The sequence below is a fragment of the Salvelinus sp. IW2-2015 genome, unplaced genomic scaffold (assembly GCF_002910315.2).
Source record: "Salvelinus sp. IW2-2015 unplaced genomic scaffold, ASM291031v2 Un_scaffold16356, whole genome shotgun sequence".
Taxonomy (NCBI): domain Eukaryota; kingdom Metazoa; phylum Chordata; class Actinopteri; order Salmoniformes; family Salmonidae; genus Salvelinus; species Salvelinus sp. IW2-2015.
This window is the reverse complement of record NW_019957548.1, coordinates 172918-192519: the sequence shown is the minus strand read 5'-3', so window position 1 is coordinate 192519 and position 19602 is coordinate 172918. Positions and strand designations below refer to the sequence as shown.

Sequence of the window (19602 nt, the reverse complement as noted above, 5' to 3'; positions counted from 1 at the left end):
GGACTCATCAGACCAAAGGAAAGATAACCACCGGTCTATTGTCTATTGCTCATGTTTCTTGGCCCAAGCAATTCTCTTCTTATTATTTGTGTCCTTTAGTAGTGGTTTCCTTGCAGCAATTCGGCTATGAAGGCCTGATTCACGCAGTTTCCTCTGAACAGTTGATGTTGAGAAGTGTCTATTTGAACTCTGTGAAGCATTTATTTGGGCTGCAATTTCTGAGGCTGGTAATTCTAATGAACTTATCCTCTGCAGCAGAGATAACTCTGGGTCTTCCTTTCCTGTGGCGGTCCTCATGAGAGCCAGTTTCATCATAGCGCTTGATGGTTTTTGTGACTGCACTTGAAGAAACTTTCAAAGTTCTTGAAATTCTCCGGATTGACTGACTTTCATGTCTTAAAGTAATGATTGACTGTCGTTTCTCTTTGGTTATTTGAGCTGTTCTGCCATAATATAGACTTGCTCTTTTACCATATAGGGCTATCTTCTGTATACCACCCCTACCTTGTCACAACTGATTGGCTCAAACGCAGTAAGAAGGAAAGAAATTCCACTAATTAACGTTTAACAAGGCACACCTGTTAACTGAAATACATTCCAAGTGACTACCTCATGAGGCTGGTTGAGAGAATGCCAAGAGTGTGCAAAGCTGTCATCAAGGCAAAGGGTGGCTACTTTGAAGAATCTCAAATATAAAATATATTTTGATTTGTTTGAAACTTTTTGGGTTACTGCAGTACATTATTTCATAGTTTTGATGTCTTCACTATTATTGTACAATTTAGAAAATTGTAAAAATAAAGAAAAACCTTTGAATGAGTAGGTGTGTCCAAACTCTTGACTGGTACTGCATGTATCACAACTAAAGTTACATAAACAATTCTAAATTAAGCATATAGGAGTACCTGTATCTTTGTTAACCACTCAACACAGAATAGCCGCATGTGCACCCCACCTCAAATCGCTTGGAGAAATATCCTTTCTTTTTTATTCAGCTATGTTCAATTGTATTCTTCATACTTTAAAATAATATAAAATAATGCCACAGAATTCTAAGCAAATATTGTCTGCTAAATTAACTAGTGTAGCACACAGCCATATGGCATAGCCAGATCAAGGCCTAACATAAGGACAAGTTTTCTTCATATCATGTTTCTTTTGACCTGTCTAAAAGAAATAATGGATATATTGTGATGGTGTAGGCTATATTACATGTATTTATTAGACTTGCAGATGTTACAATGGTCTGCATCAGTGGCTTGTATGCTATGCGTGGAAGCCAGGCGACGCTAAATGTGTTTATGTTAATTAACCGTCAATTACCGTGAGACCGGCAGTTATTTGCTTGACAATCACCGGCTGACAAAATGTCATGACCACCACAGCTCTAGTCACTGACAATGTCAGTGTTTTATTTTTTTTTTATTTTTTTTTTACAAAGCAAAAAAACAAATAATGAAAAGAACAAAACTGCTGTAGTAAAATGGTGCATGTCATGCATGTCATATTGCTTGCAGCTGTATGTATCTGAATTTAGGATACCAATGAAACATCACTACTACTATCTGCCCTGAACAAGTATCCCTCACCTGCTATCTTGGTGGCGATGCGGGTGGTTACAGGGGGTCCAAAGCCTTTGTTGGTGCTGGCTTTGAGGGTGAAGAAGTAGGTGGTGCCCGGGTAGAGCCCCATGAACAGGTGTTGGGTCTCGTTGCGTAACTTGAACACCCTGCCACGCTGGGTGGTCAGGTCTGCACTGGGGTCCAAGGAGCTCAGAGCCTTATAGGTGATCTGTAAGAGCAGAGTGAAAAACGTAACATCATCTATAAACTCCTCAAAAAAAAGAAATGTCCTCTCACTGTCAACTGTGTTGATTTTCAGCAAACTTAACATATTATTACACATTTATACAAACATATAAGTTCAGCAAACTTAAATATTTGTATAAACATAACAAGATTTAAAAAAAATTACAAACTGAACAAGTTCCACAGACATGTGACTAACAGAAATGTAATAATGTGTCCCTGAACAAAGGAGGGATCCAAATCAAAAGTAACAGTCAGTATCTGGTGTGGCCACCAGCTGCATTAAGTAGTGCAGTGCATCTCCTCCTCATGGACTGCACCAGATTTGCCAGTTCTTGCTATGAGATGTTACCCCACTCTTCCACCAAGGCACCTGCAAGTTCCCGGACATTTCTGGGGGGAATGGCCCTAGCCCTCACCCTCCGATCCAGCAGGTCCCAGACGTGCTCAATGGGATTGAGATCCGGGCTCTTCGCTGTCCATGGCAGAACACTGACATTCCTATATTGCAGGAAATCCCGCACAGAACGAGCAGTATGGCCGGTGGCATTGTCATGCTGGAGGGTCATGTCAGGATGAGCCTGTAGGAATGGTAAGGGAGGAGGATGTCTTCCCTGTAACGCACAGCGATAAGATTGCCTGCAATGACAACAAGCTCAGTCCGATGATGCTGTGACACACCGCCCCAGACCACGACGGACCCTCCACCTCCAAATTGATCCCGCTCCAGAGTACAGGCCTCGGTGTAATGCTCATTCCTTCAACGATAAACGCAAATCCGACCATCACCCCTGGTGAGACAAAACCGCGACTTGTCAGTGAAGAGCACTTTTTGCCAGTTCTGTCTGGTCCAGCGACGGTGGGTTTGTGCCCATAGGCGACGTTGTTGCCGGTGATGTCTGGTGAGGATCTGCCTTACGACAGGCCTCCAGCTTCTCTCAGCCTATTGCGGACAGTCTGAGCACTGATGGAGGCATTGTGCGTTCCTGGTGTAACTCGGGCAGTTGTTGTTGCCATCCTGTACCTGTCCCGCAGGTGTGATGTTCGGCTCCTGTGCAGGTGTTGTTACACGTAGTCTGCCACTGCAAGGACGATCAGCTGTCCGTCCTGTCTCCCTGTAGCGCTGTCTTAGGCGTCTCACTGTACAGACATTGCAATTTATTGCCCTATGCCACATCTGCAGTCCTCATGCCTCCTTGCAGCATGCCTAAGGCACGTTCACACAGATGAGCAGGGACCCTGGGTATCTTTCTTTCATTTTTTTCAGAGTCAGTAGAAAGGCCTTTTTAGTGTCCTAAGTTTTCATAACTGTGACCGTAATTGCCTACCGTCTGTAAGCTGTTAGTTTCTTAACCTCCATTCCACAGGTGCATGTTCATTAATTGTTCATGTTCTTTTTGTTTTTTTACCTTTATTTATACAGGTTTTTCTCAATGTTTAGTAACAGAAGTCAGAACAACCACCGAGAACTTGTCTTTTACGTATACAGCAACACCATCACTCTTAGATTTACGATCTGTACGAAAAACTTTGTAACCATTTATGCCAATATTTTTTTGTCTGTAATAGATTTTTTAAGCCAGGTTTCAGAAAGCATAAATACATCAGGGTCGGCAGTTTTTATCCATATATTCACAAAATCAAGCTTCGGCAGAAGACTTCTTCATTGAACAAGCATGGGAAACAGTGTTTAAACCCTTTACAATGAAGATCTGTGAAGTTATTTTTTTGAATTATCTTGAAAAACAGGGTCCTGAAAAAGGGACTTTCTTTTTTTGCTGAGTTTATTATGAACAAAATGCTTTTAAAGGTCCAATGGAGCCAATTTTATCTCAATATCAAATCATTTCTAAGTAACAATGAAGTGCCTAACTGTGATTGTTTTCAATTAAAATTGTCAAAAATAAACACAAATCATTTTTTTATCATAATTTTCACAGTATTATTCCAACGTCAGTGTGGAAATATTTACAATATACATTATATAACACAGGAAACTCAAACACAGTTGGTTCATAGACTGTGTCATGACGTTGCCCTGTTGGGTCAAATGGAATTGTTGTGCAATTTAAATGTTTAAATATGTGAAAAGATTCAATGTAATTTTAGCCTCCTAAATAAGAGAATTGTTTCATAGTAAAACTACACCCAAGTGAACAGACATTGGTTGAGAACTATGAAACACACCCTTCTCTCCCCCAGTACAAAAGCTTGTTGACGGAAGTCAACCTTAGTTCCAGAAATGTGAGGACTGCTGTCCTAACGTTTAGAAGGGCGAATTTCAATGTGGAGGTGACGATCACCACACTGGAATGGTGAATTTCGACTTGACCAGACAGAATACAGCACGAGCTGATTATGGCAACTTGGTATAAACTTTGAACTATTATTCTCTAAAGAAGAAGTGATACATCCTAGACGTTGAGTTATCAGCTGCAGCTGTAAACGTACGTGTCCTAGGAAAGGACAGACAATCTCCTAAGAACGACAGGGTACTTCAACGTATCCGTTGTACAACACTACGACCAGAAATATTCTTCAAAGAACAATGGGGATCTCTGCTGGGCAAACCCGTCTTCCATCTTCGACCCATCTATCGAAGCGCAGCTCAGAGTAAATATATGTCTTGCATTTTCTTTTTCCGAATGGGCGGTTATTAGAATGCATAAGAGTCTGTGTTTACGGTAATATAGCTTCTCAAGGTCCGATAGAGACCCAATTCCTTTGTCCCTCAGCCTTCCCGCTCTTTCATTCAAACCCAATCCCATTCCTTTGTGTAACCAGCCGTCATATTGGGTTAGTCATCTCGGGACTTTTCCTGACATGATTATAAATCGATGTATGATCTATCCTGTGTATATACATGTATTTCTGTGTGATTATTTAGGTATTTAGTAAATAAATAATTAAGCCAATTTGTGTATTGCTGATAAAACTTGCTAGCCATGGCTCGTGCAGATAACCAAGTACTTTAGGACAATCAGAATGAGACTCAATAAGGTGACGATTAATAATTGACTGCTATTGATATAAAATATCTTCAGAAGACAGCAACTCTATAAACACTCTTCTGTGGTGCCCCAAGTTATTAATTAGTTAATTGTTGCATGGTTTAATTCTAATCACAATCAATTAAACGTTAGGTCATCGATTTGATAAAATTGACTGATTAAATGAGATGACAGGCTGAGACACGACAATTGTTTTATATAGAAAATAAATGTGAACCTGCAAGCTACTTTTTCCAGTATTTCTGATAGAATGTCATTCGGGATGGCCAGCATTGCAAGCAGTAAAGATAATTTTAATTGGTATAATAGTCCGTAGTGAAAAGTTGTCTTATTGTAAAAAGAAAGGAAGAGTAGGAATGCAGGATAGAAAGGTAAACATAATGCCACATTGTTTTGTGGGCTGAAAACACAGTGGTAGCTTAACTGGTACCAATGCCAATAATAATATTCGATTTAAGGTATTATTGTTATGAACGAAACACAATACTGTAATTTTCGGGCATATGCAATGCTTTGCAATAGTGAAGAAGAACAGAACGGTAATGTCAGTTCTGTTGGTCCCACCAGTAAATTTCCGGCTGCATTTGAATTAGCTACACACTGCTGTGTGCCACAGCCATAAAATATTGGCAATGCATTACAACAGAAATATTGACTGTGTCGAAACAAATAGAAAGGGCTTCCATAGCCACAAACGTTCAAACGCATGTTCTGCATTTGTTTTGTTCTTTTCGCCGGAGATTGATGTTTCTGTAAATTGATGTGTACAGGGTTGGGGGCAATCAAAACATTTTAGGCTGACGTTTCACAGCTCACAACTCCATTAGAAGAATTCAAATCAAACCAATTGACAGCTCAGTGCCTGCTGGCAGCTGGGCCAGTCTCTGCTTGAAAGGCTTTCATGGTTAAGTGCTGGATACGGCATGGCCCCTAGACCATGCTGCACTGACCACAGGCAAAGAAACAATAGAGGCAATACAAGCCACCACTTAAAATACAATTTTAGCTGAAAGTAAAACAACTGAAAAGATGATAAAAATAAGGAAAACAATAGTGTGGGGGGGAAATGCCTCAGCCACCTCAGGGCAGCTGCATCCTAGGTTGTGAGGAAGTGTGTCCTAGATCAGCTTTTTTCAAACCTGTCATTGGGGACCCCCAGACAAAGCTGGGCCAAAATTATGTAAGATGAATATGGGTCGGGAGTGGTATAGACTTGGGCGTGTGATTGGTGGATGGTTGGCTGTGTGAGACAGAGTGAGTCAGACATCGTCCAGCCACTGACTGCTTTAAGAATTTTTCTAAGTTGATAATGAGTTGGAAAGGAACTAAAACTGAAACAAATGGAGCCTTCCTGTAGACATGGAAGATTCTGGTCATTTTTTAATTCCTTTCCTAGCTGTTATTCATGTAATTTTGTTTGAGTTAAGTGGTTCACAACACTTTCACCAATTGTTTAATCATTCATCTTTGCAAGGCATCCGTTTGAGGTGACAAGCATCCACTATTCAGTGCATGGCAACAGAGATAGCAAAATACATTGTTACTTTTTGTTGTGCTCAATGTTGGCCCATGCTGACACGATGGCATCACGCACTTGCTGCAGATTGGATGGCGGTAGATTCAGGCGGAGGTGATGCTAACATTTATGATAGCAAATTTCAATTTGCTATCATAAAGACGTTTTCGTCTTTTGAGCTTCTAGTCATCAAATCTATGCAGCCTACTCAATCACTTTTTATAGCTATTGTTTACAGGCCTCCTGGGCCATATACAGCGTTCCTCACTGAGTTCCCTGAATTCATATCGGACGTTTTAGTCATGGCAGATAATATTCACATTTTTAGTTACTTTAATATTCACATGGAAAAGTCCACAGACCCACTCCAAAAGGCTTTCAGAGCCATCATCGACTCAGTGGGTTTTGTCCAACATGTCTCCGTACCTACTCAATGCCACAGTCATACTCTGGACCTAGTTTTGTCCTGTGGAATAAATGTTGTGGATCTTAATGTTTTTCCTCATAATCCTGGACTATCGGACAACCATTTTATTACGTTTGCAATCACAACAAATAATCTGCTTAGACCCCAACCAAGGATCATCAAAAGTCGTGCTATACATTCTCGGACAACCCAAAAATTCCTAGATGCCCTTCCAGACTCCCTCCGCCTACCCAAGGACGTCAGAGTACAAAAATCAGTTAACCACCTAACCGAGGAACTCAATTTAACCTTGCACAATACTCTAGATGTAATCGCACCCCTAAAAACATGTCATAAGAAACTAGCTCCCTGGTAAACAGAAAATCCCCGAGGTCTGACGCAAGCTTCCAGAAAATTGGAACGGAAATGGCGCCACACCAAACTGGAAGTCTTCCGACTAGCTTGTAAAGACGGTACCGTGCAGTATCGAAGAGCCCTCACTGCTGCTCGATCATCCTATTTTTCCAACTTAATTGTGGAAAATAAGAACAATCCAACATTTATTTTTGATACTGTTGCAAAGCTAACTAAAAAGCAGCATTCCCCAAGAGAGGATGGCTTTCACTTCAGCAGTGATAAATTCATGAACTTCTTTGAGGAAAAGATCATGATCATTAGAAAGCAAATTACGGACTCCTCTTTAACTTTTTAGGGATAGGGGGCAGCATTTTCACTTTGGATGAATAGCGTGCCCAGAGTGAACTGCCTCCTACTCTGTCCCAGATGCTAATATATGCATATTATTATTACTATTGGATATAAAACACTCTGAAGTTTCTAAAACTGTTTGAATGATGTCTGTGAGTATAACAGAACTCATATGGCAGGCAAAAACCTGAGAAAAAAATCCAAACAGGAAGTGAGAATTCTGAGGCTGGTCGATTTTCAACTCATCGCCTATTGAAATCGCAGTGGGATATGGATCTGTTTGCACTTCCTACGCCTTCCACTAGATGTCAACAGTCTGTAGAACGCTGAAGGAAGCTTCTACTGTGATGTTGAGCCGGATGGGAGCTGTTTGAGTCAGTGGTCTGGCAGAGAGCCAGGTCCTGGTCACGCGCATTCCTCATGATATCGGCTTGCGTTCCATAACTTCTATAGACACAAAGCAATTCTCCGGTTGGAACGTTATTGAATATTTATGATAACAACATCCTAAAGATTGATTCTACACTTAGTTTGACTAGTTTATTCGTCCTGTAATATAACTTTTTGAAGTTTTCGTCCGAAGTTCGCCTGGACCTGCACGAGCATTTTGGATATGCGTACTAAACGTGCAAACAAAAGTAGCTAATTGGACATAAATAATGGACATTATCGAACAAAACAACAATTTATTGTGGAACTAGGATTCCTGGGAGTGCATTCATATGAAGATCATCAACAGTAAGGGAATATTTATCATGTAATTTCATATTTCTGTTGACTCCAACATGGTGGAGAAATGTTGTGTCTATCAGAGCGCCGTCTCAGATTATTGCATGGTTTGCTTTTTCCGTAAAGTTGTTTTGAAATCTGACACAGCGGTTGCATTAAGAACAAGTGTATCTTTAATTTTTTGTAAAACATGTGTCTTTCATCAAAGTTTATGATGAGTATTTATGTTATTTGATGTGGCTCTCTGCAATTTCTCCGGATATTTTGGAGACATTTCTGAACATGGCGCCAATATAAACTGAGATTTTTGGATATAAATATGCACATAATCGAACAAAACATACATGTATTGTGTAACATGGTGTCATCTGATGAAGATCATCAAAGGTTAGTGATACATTTTATCTCAATTTCTGCTTTTTGTGACTCCTATCTTTGGCTGGGAAAATGGCTGTGTTTTTTTGGATTTGACGGTGATCTAACATAATCATATTTTGTGTTTTCGCTGTGAAGCATTTTTTTAATCGGACACGATGGGTAGATTAACAAGATGTTTATCTTTCATTTGCTGTATTGAACTTGTTAATGTGTGAAAGTTACATATTTCTAAATCATATTTTTGAATTTCCCGCGCTGCCTTTTCAGCGGAATGTTGTCAGGGGTTCCGCTAGTGGAACGTGTGTCCTAGAAAGGTTAAATCTGCGTATTCCTCCAAAGCTCAGTTGTCCTGAGTCTGCACAACTCTGCCAGGCCCTAGGATCAAGGGAGACACAAGTTTTTTAGTAATATATCTCGACACATTGATGAAAATAATCATGGCCTCTAAAACTTCAACCTGCATACTGGACCCTATTCCAACTAAACTACTGAAAGAGCTGCTTCCTGTGCTTGGCCATCCTATGTTGAACATAATAAATAGCTCTCTATCCACCGGATGTGTACCAAATACACTAAAAGTGGCAGTAATAAAGCCTCTCTTGAAAAAGCCAAACCTTGACCCAGAAAATATAAAAAACTATCGGCCTATATCGAATCTCCCATTCCTCTCAAACATTTTAGAAAACTATGTTGCGCAGCAACTCACTGCCTTCCTGAAGACAAACAATGTATATGAAACGGTTCAGTCTGGTTTTAGACCACATCATAGCACTGAGACTGCACTTGTGAAGGTGGTAAATTACCTTTTAATGGCATCAGACCGAGGCTCTGCATCTGTCCTCGTGCTCCTAGACCTTGGAGCTGCTTTTGACACCATCAATCACCATATTCTTTTGGAGAGATTGGAAACCCAAATTGGTCTACACGGACAAGTTCTAGCCTGTTTAGATCTTATCTGTCGGAAAGATATCAGTTTGTGGATGGATTATCCTCTGACAAATCAACTGTAAATTTCGGTGTTCCTCAAGGCTCCGTTTTAGGACCACTATTGTTTTCACTATATATTTTACCTCTTGGTGATGTCATTCGGAAACATCATGTTAACTTTCACTGCTATGCGGATGACACACAGCTGTACATTTCGATAAAACATGATGAAGCCCCAAAATTGCCCTCCCTGGAAGTCTGTGTTTCAGACATAAGGAAGTGGATGGCTGCAAATGTTCTACTTTTAAACTRGGACAAAACATAGATGCTTATTCTAAGTCCCAAGAAACAAAGAGATCTTCTGTTGAATCTGACAATTAATCTTGATGGTTGTACAGTCGTGTCAAATAAAACTGTTAAGGACCTCAGCGTTACTCTGGACCCTGATCTCTCTTTTGACGAACATATCAAGACTGTTTCAAGGACAGCTTTTTTCCATCTACGTAACATTGCAAAAATCTGAAACTTTCTGTCCAAAAATGATGCAGAAAAATGTATCCATGCTTTTGTCACTTCTAGGTTAGACTACTGCAATGCTCTACTTTCCGGCTACCCGGATAAAGCACTAAATATACTTCAGTTAGTGCTAAACACGGCTGCTAGAATCTTGACTAGAACCCAAAAATGTGATCATATTACTCCAGTGCTAGCCTCTCTACACTGGCTTCCTGTTAAGGCAAGGGTTGATTTCAAGGTTTTACTGCTAACCTACAAAGCATTACATGGGCTTGCTCCTACCTATCTTTCTGATTTGGTCCTGCCGTACATACCTACACGTACGCTACACTCACAAGACGCAGGCCTCCTTACTGTCCTTAGAATTTCTAAGCAAACAGCTGGAGGAAGGGCTTTCTCCTATAGAGCTACATTTTTATGGAATGGTCTACCTACCCATGTGAGAGACACAGACTCGGTCTCAACCTTTAAGTCTTTATGGAAGACTCATCTCTTCAGTAGGTCCTATGATTGAGTGTAGTCTGGCCCAGGAGTGTGAAGGTGAACGGAAAGGCACTGGAGCAACGAACCGCCCTTGCTGTCTCTGCCTGGCCGGTTCCCCTCTCTCCACTGGGATTCTCTGCCTCTAACCCTATTACAGGGGCCGAGTCACTGGCTTACTGGTGCACTTCCCTAGGAGGGACGGCATGGAGTGGGTTGAGTCACTGACGTGATCTTCCTGTCCGGGTTGGCGCCTCCCCTTAGGTTGTGCCGTGGTGAAGATCTTTGAGGGCAATACTCGGCCTTGTCTCAGGATGGTAAGTTGGTGGTTGAAAACATCCCTCGAGTGGTGTGGGGGCTGTGCTTTGGCAAAGTGGGTGGGGTTATATCCTGCCTGTTTGGCCCTGTCCGGGGGTATCGTCAGATGGGGCCACAGTGTATCCTGACCCCTCCTGTCTCAGCTTCCAGTATTTATGCTGCAGTAGTTTATGTGTCAGGGGGCTAGGGTCAGTCTGTTATATCTGGAGTATTTCTCCTGTCTTATCCGGTGTCCTGCGTGAATTTAAGTATGCTCTCTCTAATTCTCTCTCTTTTTCTCTCTTTCTTTCTCTCGGACGACCTGAGCCCTAGGACCATGCCGCAGGACTACCTGGCCTGATGACTCCTTGCTGTCCCCAGTCCACCTGGTCGTGCTGCTGCTCCAGTTTCAACTGTTCTGTCTGCACGCTATGGAACCCTGACCTGTTCACCGGACGTGCTACCTATCCCAGACCTGCTGTTTTGAACTCTCTAGAGAAAGCAGGAGCGGTAGATATACCCTGAATGATTGGCTATGAAAAGCCAACTGACATTTACTCCCGAGGTGCTGACCTGACCTGCACCATCCCCCTCTCTCTGCACCATCCCCCTCTCTCTCTTCCCCCTACACTAGACTCTGTTAGGCAGGTCATAAATTCCTGGAGGAGATTCTTCCTCATGGCCAGACAGTATAGAGAGAGAGTGAGTTTTCATAGAGAGAACAAAGGAACTTCTTCCACCTCACAGAACCTGAGAACTGAACAATATTCATGTTCTGGAGAATGTATAAATGGTCAGTGAAGTAGCCAGCTATGAACTGGTCCGTTTGGTACAATTTTGTGAAACTCATGAGAGACAATACAGCCACATTACCATAACACTGTTTATACAAGAGTCTCAGTTGTGAGGCTTGCATCTAATTGTTGTATAAAATGAATGAGTAAGGATGGAACTATTTGTGGAATTATGTAATGTGATTTTAAACTGTTTAATGAAGGAAACTCCCTTTGGAGTTTAACTAAATCATAGGCCCGCCCCATGAGCACAGACATTGATCTGGCATCGTGGGACAGCCCCTTTCTGCTCTTCCGAATATAACTCCCACCGTGGGAATTTATCTTCAGACCATGCTTCTCTCAATTACAAGAGGGCTTAGGTTTGAGTAGACTCCAGCTTACCTCGATAACCACGAGAGGGCTAAGGTTTCAGACGATTGCTGAATTCTAACCATACCACGTGGTTAAACTCTGAGACTATTGAACCGACAGAATAAGAACAAATCTTTGATACTAATTACTAGTCTGCAGCTAGGAATTCGGTATCATTGAACGTGAAGACCGACAACCGCCGTCATTGCTGAATGTTACTCTGAACTATCCATTCTAACCACGGCAGAGAGAGAGAGGGCGGACAAACTCTCCAACAGAAACAAACTTTCCAACAGAGATCACGATGACACACTGAGCGTAAATATATATATTGATTGCAATTATTCCCGAATGAGTGAGCGTTCATGTGCAAAGGATTAGCATTTCAATTGTTATAATTATCACTTTGTAGTGTCTTTTATCTCAGTCGACCCCCACTTCCCTTTTGTCCACCAAGCCGCGATACCGGTTTATCCCACTAGGGAAACTCCGCTATCATTTCCTTGTAACCATATCTACTTGTTTGTTTGTGTGCATTTCTGTGATTGATTATTTAGTTAATAAATAAATTATTTAAGACAATTGATGTACGGACAATTGATGTACGGATAGTGAAGACTGGGTTCGTGCAGATAACCAACAATTTAGAACGTTTGGAATGAGACTAACATGAGGTAAAGAATACTTCATTAATTAGAAGACTAATTGATCAGATATTAAATTATCTGAAAGTTTTATTAGGAAAATTATAACTTTGTAATCTGAATATATTCCTTGGTGCCCCGACTTCCTAGTTAATTACAGTTACATGATTAAGTTAGTTTAATCACGTAATAATAATTACAGAGAATTTATTTGATAAAAATAAGTCTTCAGTTTAATGATGCCAAAGACACGACAACTGTGATTATTATTATTTGAGCCTGCTGGTCATCGATGAACATTTGAACATGTTCTGTTATAATCTCCACCCGGCACAGCCAGAAGAAGACTGGCCACCCCTCATAGCCCGGTTCCTCTCTAGGTTTCTTCCTAGGTTCTGGCCTTTCTAGGGAGTTTTTCCTAGTCACCGTGCTTCTACACCTGCATTGCTTGCTGTTTGGGGTTTTAGGCTGGGTTACTGTACAGCACTTCGTGACATCAGCTGATGTAAGAAGGGCTTTATAAATACATTTGATGCTGCGAACAGCCCATTCCATCTCATCCCAAAGATGCTATATTGGGGTTTGTCAACATCAATGTTCAGATACGCTGTGGGGTTCAATCATTGTTCATTTGGTATCAAGGGACCTAACGTGTACCAGGAAAACATTTCACACACCAGTACGCCGCCAGCCTGTACCGTTGACACCAGGCATAACGGGTCCATGGACTCCTGCTGCATACGCAAAATCCTGAATCTGCAATTAGCATGACGCAACAGGAACCGGGATTCGTTGGACCAGGCAATGTTTTTCCACTCCTCAATTGTCCAGTGTTGGTGATCCATCTCTTGTCTCAACGATAAGTTGAGAGATACTTCTTCTTGCACTGGAGCCACTTCTTCTTGTTTTAAGCTGATAGGAGTGGATCCCGGTGTGGTCATCTGGTGCAAAATCCCATCCTTGACAAGGATCGATAAGTTGTGTGTTCTGAGATACCGTTCTGCACACCACTGTTGTACTGTGCCGTATATCCTAGCAACAGGACATTGAAAACTGCAATCTTATGTTTCACTGAGTTGTGGCTAAACAACGACATGAATAACATGCATATGGCGGGTTTTAAGCTTTTTTGGCAGGGTTGAACAGCAGCCTCTCGTAAGACAAGGGGTGACGGTCTATGTATATTTGTAAACAGCTGGTGCACGAAATCTAAGGAAGACTCAAGGTTTTGCTCACTTGAGGTAGAGTATCTCATGATAAGCTGTAGACCACACTATTTATGAAGAGAGTTTTCATCTGTATCTTTCGTAGCTGTGTACATACAACCACGAACCGATGCTGGCACTAAGAACGCACTCAATGAGGTTTATACGGCCATAAGCAAACAGGAAAACGCTCATCCAGAGGTGGCGCTCCTAGTGGCCGGGGACTTTAATGCAGGGAAACTTAAATCCGTTTTACCTCATTTCTACCAGCATGTTAAATGTGCAACCAGAGGGGAAAAAACTCTAGACCACCTTTATGCCACAGACAGAGAGGCACACAAAAGCTATCCCTCGCCCTCCATTTGGCAAATCTGACCATAATTCTATCCTCCTGATTCCTGCTTACAAGCAAAACACTAATGCAGGAAGCACCAGTGACTTGGTCAATAAGAAAGTGGTCAGATGAAGTAGATGCTAAGCTACAGGACTGTTTTGCTAGCACAGACTAGAATATGTTCCCGGGATTCTTCCGATGGCTATGAGGAGTACACCACATCAGTCACTGGCTTCATCAATAAGTGCATCCATGACGTCGTCCCCACAGTGACCAACCAGAAGCCATGGATTACAGGCAACATCCACACTGAGCTAAAGGGTAGAGCTGCCGTTTCCAGGACCGGGACTCTAACCAGAAAGCTTATAAGAAATCCCGCTATGCCCTCCGACGAACCATCAAACAGACAAATCGTCAATACAGGACTAAGATGGAATCGTACTACACCGGCTCCAAAGCTCGTCGGATGTGGCAGGGCTTGCAAACTATTACAGAATACAAAGGGAAGCACAGCCGAGAGCTGCCCAGTGACACGAGCCCACTAGACGAGCTAAATTACTTATACGCTCGCTTCGAGGAAATTAACACTGAAGCTTGCATGAGAGCATCAGCTGTTCCGGACGACTGTGTGATCATGCTCTCTGTAGCTAATGTGAGTAAGACCTTTAAACAGGTCAACATTCACAAGGCCACAGGGCCAGACAGGTTACCAGAACGTGTACTCTGAGCATGCTCTGACCAACTGGCAAGTGGCTTCACTGACATTTTCAACCTCTCCCTGTCTGAGTCTGTAATACCAACATGTTTCAAACAGACCACCATAGTCCCTGTGCCCAAGAACACTAAGGTAACCTGTCTAAATAACTACCGACCTGTAGCACGTCTGTAGCCATGAAGTGCTTTGAAAGGCTGGTCAACACTATTATCCCAGAAACACTAGACCCACTCCAATTTGCATATTGCACCAACAGATCCACAGATGATGCAATCTCTATTGCACTCAACACTGCCCTTTCCCACCTGGAAAAAAACACCTATGTGAGAATGCAATTCATTGACTACAGCTCAGTGTTAAAACCCATAGTGCCCTCAAAGCTCATCACTAAGTTAAGGACCCTGGGACTAAACACCTCCCTCTGCAACTGGATCCTGGACTTCCTGACGGGCCGCCCCCAGGTGGTAAGGGTAGGTAACATCTGCTCAGTCCCCTCCTGTACTCCCTGTTCACTCATGACTGCATGGTCAGGCACAACTCCAACACCATCATCAAGTTTGCCGATGATACAACAGTGGTAGGCCTGATCACCAACAACGATGATACCGCTTATAGTGAGGAGGTCAGAGACCTGGCTGTGTGGTGCAACAACCTCTCCCTCTATGTGATCAAGACAAAGGAGAAGATTGTGGACTACAGGAAAAGGAGGACTGAGCACGCCCCCATTCTAATCCACAGGGCTGCAGCGGAGCAGGTTGAGAACTTCAAGTTCCTTGGTGTTCACATCACCAACAAACTATCATGGTCTAAACACACACAGACAGTTGTGAAGAGGGCACGACAAAGCCTATTACCCCTCAGGAGACTGAAAAGATTTGTCATTGTTGGTTATTAAGGGCTTGTAAGTAAGCATTCACTGTAAGGTGGCACCTGTTGTATTCTGAAGCATGTGACTAATTTAATTGTATTTATTTATCTGTTTCTGGCACGCCTGTTAGCTTGCACGATTCTTGCCGTTCTCCTTCGACCTCTCTCATCAACAAGCTGTTTTTGCCCACCTGACTGCTGCTGACTACATGTTTTTTGTTTGTCACGACATTCTTGGTAAACCCTAGACACTGTGGTGCTGAAAAGCCCAGGAGGATTCTGTTTCTGAGATACGGGACCGGCACGCCTGGTATTGACGATCATACCACGCTCAAAGTCGCTTAGGTCACTCGTTTTGCCCATTTTAACATTCAATGGAACAGTAACTGAATGCTCATAATATAATAGCTGAAATCAATATTTATTAATGGGGACTCTTGCTCAGACTTACTCAGATTTTTACTCAGAATGTTATCGCAAAATAATTTGTGTGTGTGAACACGTATTACTCTGGCTCTCCTTCTCCTTGGTTGATATACTCACCAGGGAGGCATCATAAAGCAGAGGTAGTTTATTGCCCTATGAAACAGCAGCGGCACTGAGGCACTGCACTGTGGGTAATGGAGAGACTACGTCTGTAGGATAACTCATCGTTGAGACGAGAGATGAATGCCAGTTAAGGACGCTGTACCAAACAGCAGCACACAAAAATAAAAGCAAAAGATGCAGGCCAATGTGTATATCTGCTTCAAAACCCATGCAATCTACGAAAAGTCTGCAAAGTACCATGGCAACAATGGCATGAGTCGCTATATCGATCTATACATTTTTTCACCTCGGGGACAAAGGTGTGGACAGTTTCGAAAGCCACACGGCAATCAACGGTCTTCCATTATCCATTCATATCCATTCAGTTATCTTGTAAGCTTTTTCAGTTTCACATCAGATACAAATCAAGATGGAATGATGCTGAGGCATGTGTGAATAAGAGGCTACAATGGGGGGAGGAAATGATAGGTCTATATAATATAAAAATGATAAAATATGCCATTTAGGAGACACATTTCTCCAGAGTGACTCACATTTCATGAGTGCATACATTTTTAGGTTGTGTATGTGATCCCTGCAGGAATTGAACTGCCTGGGCACGTGATCAGTGGAGTTGGGGTTGGCTGCCTGGCTGCATTAGGGGCAGGTGACACAGCTGCTATATGGCTGCCAGCTCGGGGCATGGGACCTAATCCACTCCACTCAGGCCATTAGCGAACTGGTAAATGCAGGCCAGGCCTGTAATTGAGTTTAACGAGTATTAAGTGGCTTCGCTTGCACATCCATCGCTCCCTGGGAATCAGGGACACATGGGGTACTGCTTGTAACATGTTAAATGTTCTGAAACAGATGCATTATTTGTGGCATGGAATTAATCAATTGCGCAACATATAACATGTACAAACAACACCTTATATGGACAGAGGGTATGTGGGGTTGACTGGACTGTTGGATGGTCTACTGGATACAAGCTCCAAAATCGTACAGGAGAGACTTGGATGTAACAGTGGTCCGACCAGGATTTGCACACAAATACAGTACAGTGCATCTAGGGAAAGATGTAAAGGGAGGGAATGTATTGACGCCCGACGTCCTTTGAGAACTGTCACAAAGTGATGCGAGACAAAGGAAGAATGTGTTCATTTGGGCACAGAATGTTTTTGTTTTTATGTACAGTTTCCAGCATTGTCATTTCATGCCTCTGCTATCAGGCCCTCTGAGCTGTCAGATATTGTGTAGAAATGGTGCTGCATATCAAGAGAGAGCGGAGAAGCTGTCATGTGACGAATGCTACGTACACAGCTAGCTTAGAATAGACAGCAGTAGAAATTGCAATGCACAATCAACTGTATTATGCGTCAGTTATGTAATTTGTCCATGAGACGGTAGAGATAAAGACCACAAAGACCAGGCAAATTCTAATTTGAATACCTCTGATATACAGTGCAATCGGAAAGTATTCAGACCCCTTCCCTCTTTCCACATTTTCTTAGGTTATAGCCTTATTCTAAAATTACTCAATCTACATGACAAAGCGAAGACAGGTTTTAGAAAGTTTTACAAATATATTAAAAATAAAAAACAGAAATACCTTATTTACACAAGTATTCAGACCCTTTGCTATGAGATTTGAAATTGAGCTCAGGTGCATCCTGTTTCCATTGATCATTCTTGAGATGTTTCAACAACTTGATTTGAGTCCACCTGTGGTAAACTCTATTGATTGGATATGATTTAGAAAGGCACACACCTGTCTATATAAGGTCCCAGAGTTGACAGTGAATGTCAGAGCAAAAACCAAGCCATGAGGTCGAAGGAATTGTCTGTAGAGCTCCGAGACAGGATTGTGTCAAGGCACCGATCTGGGGAAGGGTACCAAAAAAATTCTGCAGCACACAGTGGCCTCCATCCATTTCAGCAGTGAAGTGTGGTGGTTAATTTCTTTAATTTCAAATGAGGAGAGACAAACTTATCACACAAGTAAATGATGTGAGTGCTCTGCAATAACGATGGCTGGTCGACGAACCACCCTTAGATGATTTGTTGAGAGCCCCGAAACAAAGGATACAACAATCTTTTATAGCAAAGATACACCAATCTTAGTCTACATGACAAACAAAATATGTGTGGAATGGGTCACAAGGTTAGGATTTGTATGAAATAAATGAATTATACACAGCAGACAGTATCTGCTGTAAAGACTGTTCTTATTGTGTGGAAACCAGGGTATGGACCCCAAAACAAGGTTCCCCTCATCATTATCCATACCCGAGCCATCTCCACCATGGTATACAAACACCAACTCTTGTTACGGAATGCGGTTTTTAGGTTTTATCACCAAAGGCATCGTAAATCCAATCTCAGCATTAAGCCCCCAGAGGCCCAACTCAGAAGACTACGCACAGATGAGTGTTCTGAGAACACTATTCTATTCCATAAAACAACCATTTGATGCAATAACAGTATAACATAATCTTGTAATTTCGCTCTCACAAAGGTCCCCAAGAACACAGTGGCCTCCATCCGTCTTAAATGGAATAAGTTTGGAACCACCAAGACTCTTCCTAGAGCTGGACACTTGGCCAAACTGAGCAATCGGCAGAGAAGGGCCTTGGTTAGGGAGGTGAACAAGAACCTGATGGTCACTCTGACAGAGCTACAGAGTCCCTCTGCAGCACTCCAACAATCAGGCCTTTATGGTAGAGTAGCCAGACGGAAACCACTCCTCAGTAAAGGCACATGACAGCCCGCTTGGAGATTGCCAAAAGGCACCTGAAGGACTCTCAGACCATGAGAAACAAGATTCTCTGGTCTGATGAAACCAAGATTGAACTCTTTGGCCTGAATACCAACCGTCACGTCTGGAGGAAACCTGGCACCATGGTGGTGGGAGCATCATGCTGTGGGGATGTATTTCAGCGGCAGGGACCGGGAGATTAGTCAGGATCGAGGGAAAGATGAATGGAACAAAGTACAACGAGATCCTTGATGACAACCTGCTGGGGCGAAGGTTCACCTTCCAACAGGACAACGGTCCTAAGCACACAGCCAAGACAACGCATGATTGGCTTCGGGACAAGTCTCTGGGTGTCCTTGAGTGGTCCAGCCAGGGCCCGGACTTGAATCCGATCAAACATCTCTGGAGAGACCTGAAAATAGCTGTGCAGCAACGCTCCCCATCCAACCTGTCAGAGCTTGAGAAGATCTGCAGAGAAGGGAGAAACTCCCCAAATACAGGTGTGCCAAGCTTGTAGCATCATACCAAAGAAGACTCAAGGCTGTAATTGCAGCCAAAGGTGCTTCAGCAAAGTACTGAGTAAAGGGTCTGAAGACTTATGTAAATGTGATATTTCCATGTTTTATT

General features: G+C 42.4%; 1 protein-coding gene across 1 annotated transcript in view; it reads right to left on the bottom strand.

Moving 5' to 3' along the window:
* The window catches only part of LOC112080517 (protein tyrosine phosphatase receptor type T), a 265993-nt gene that overhangs the window by 147143 nt on the left and 99248 nt on the right, over nucleotides 1-19602 (bottom strand). The window contains exon 6 of the mRNA XM_070442613.1: nucleotides 1590-1791. Within this exon, the coding sequence (XP_070298714.1) occupies nucleotides 1590-1791 (202 nt within the window). The remainder of the gene's footprint in view (nucleotides 1-1589; nucleotides 1792-19602) is intronic.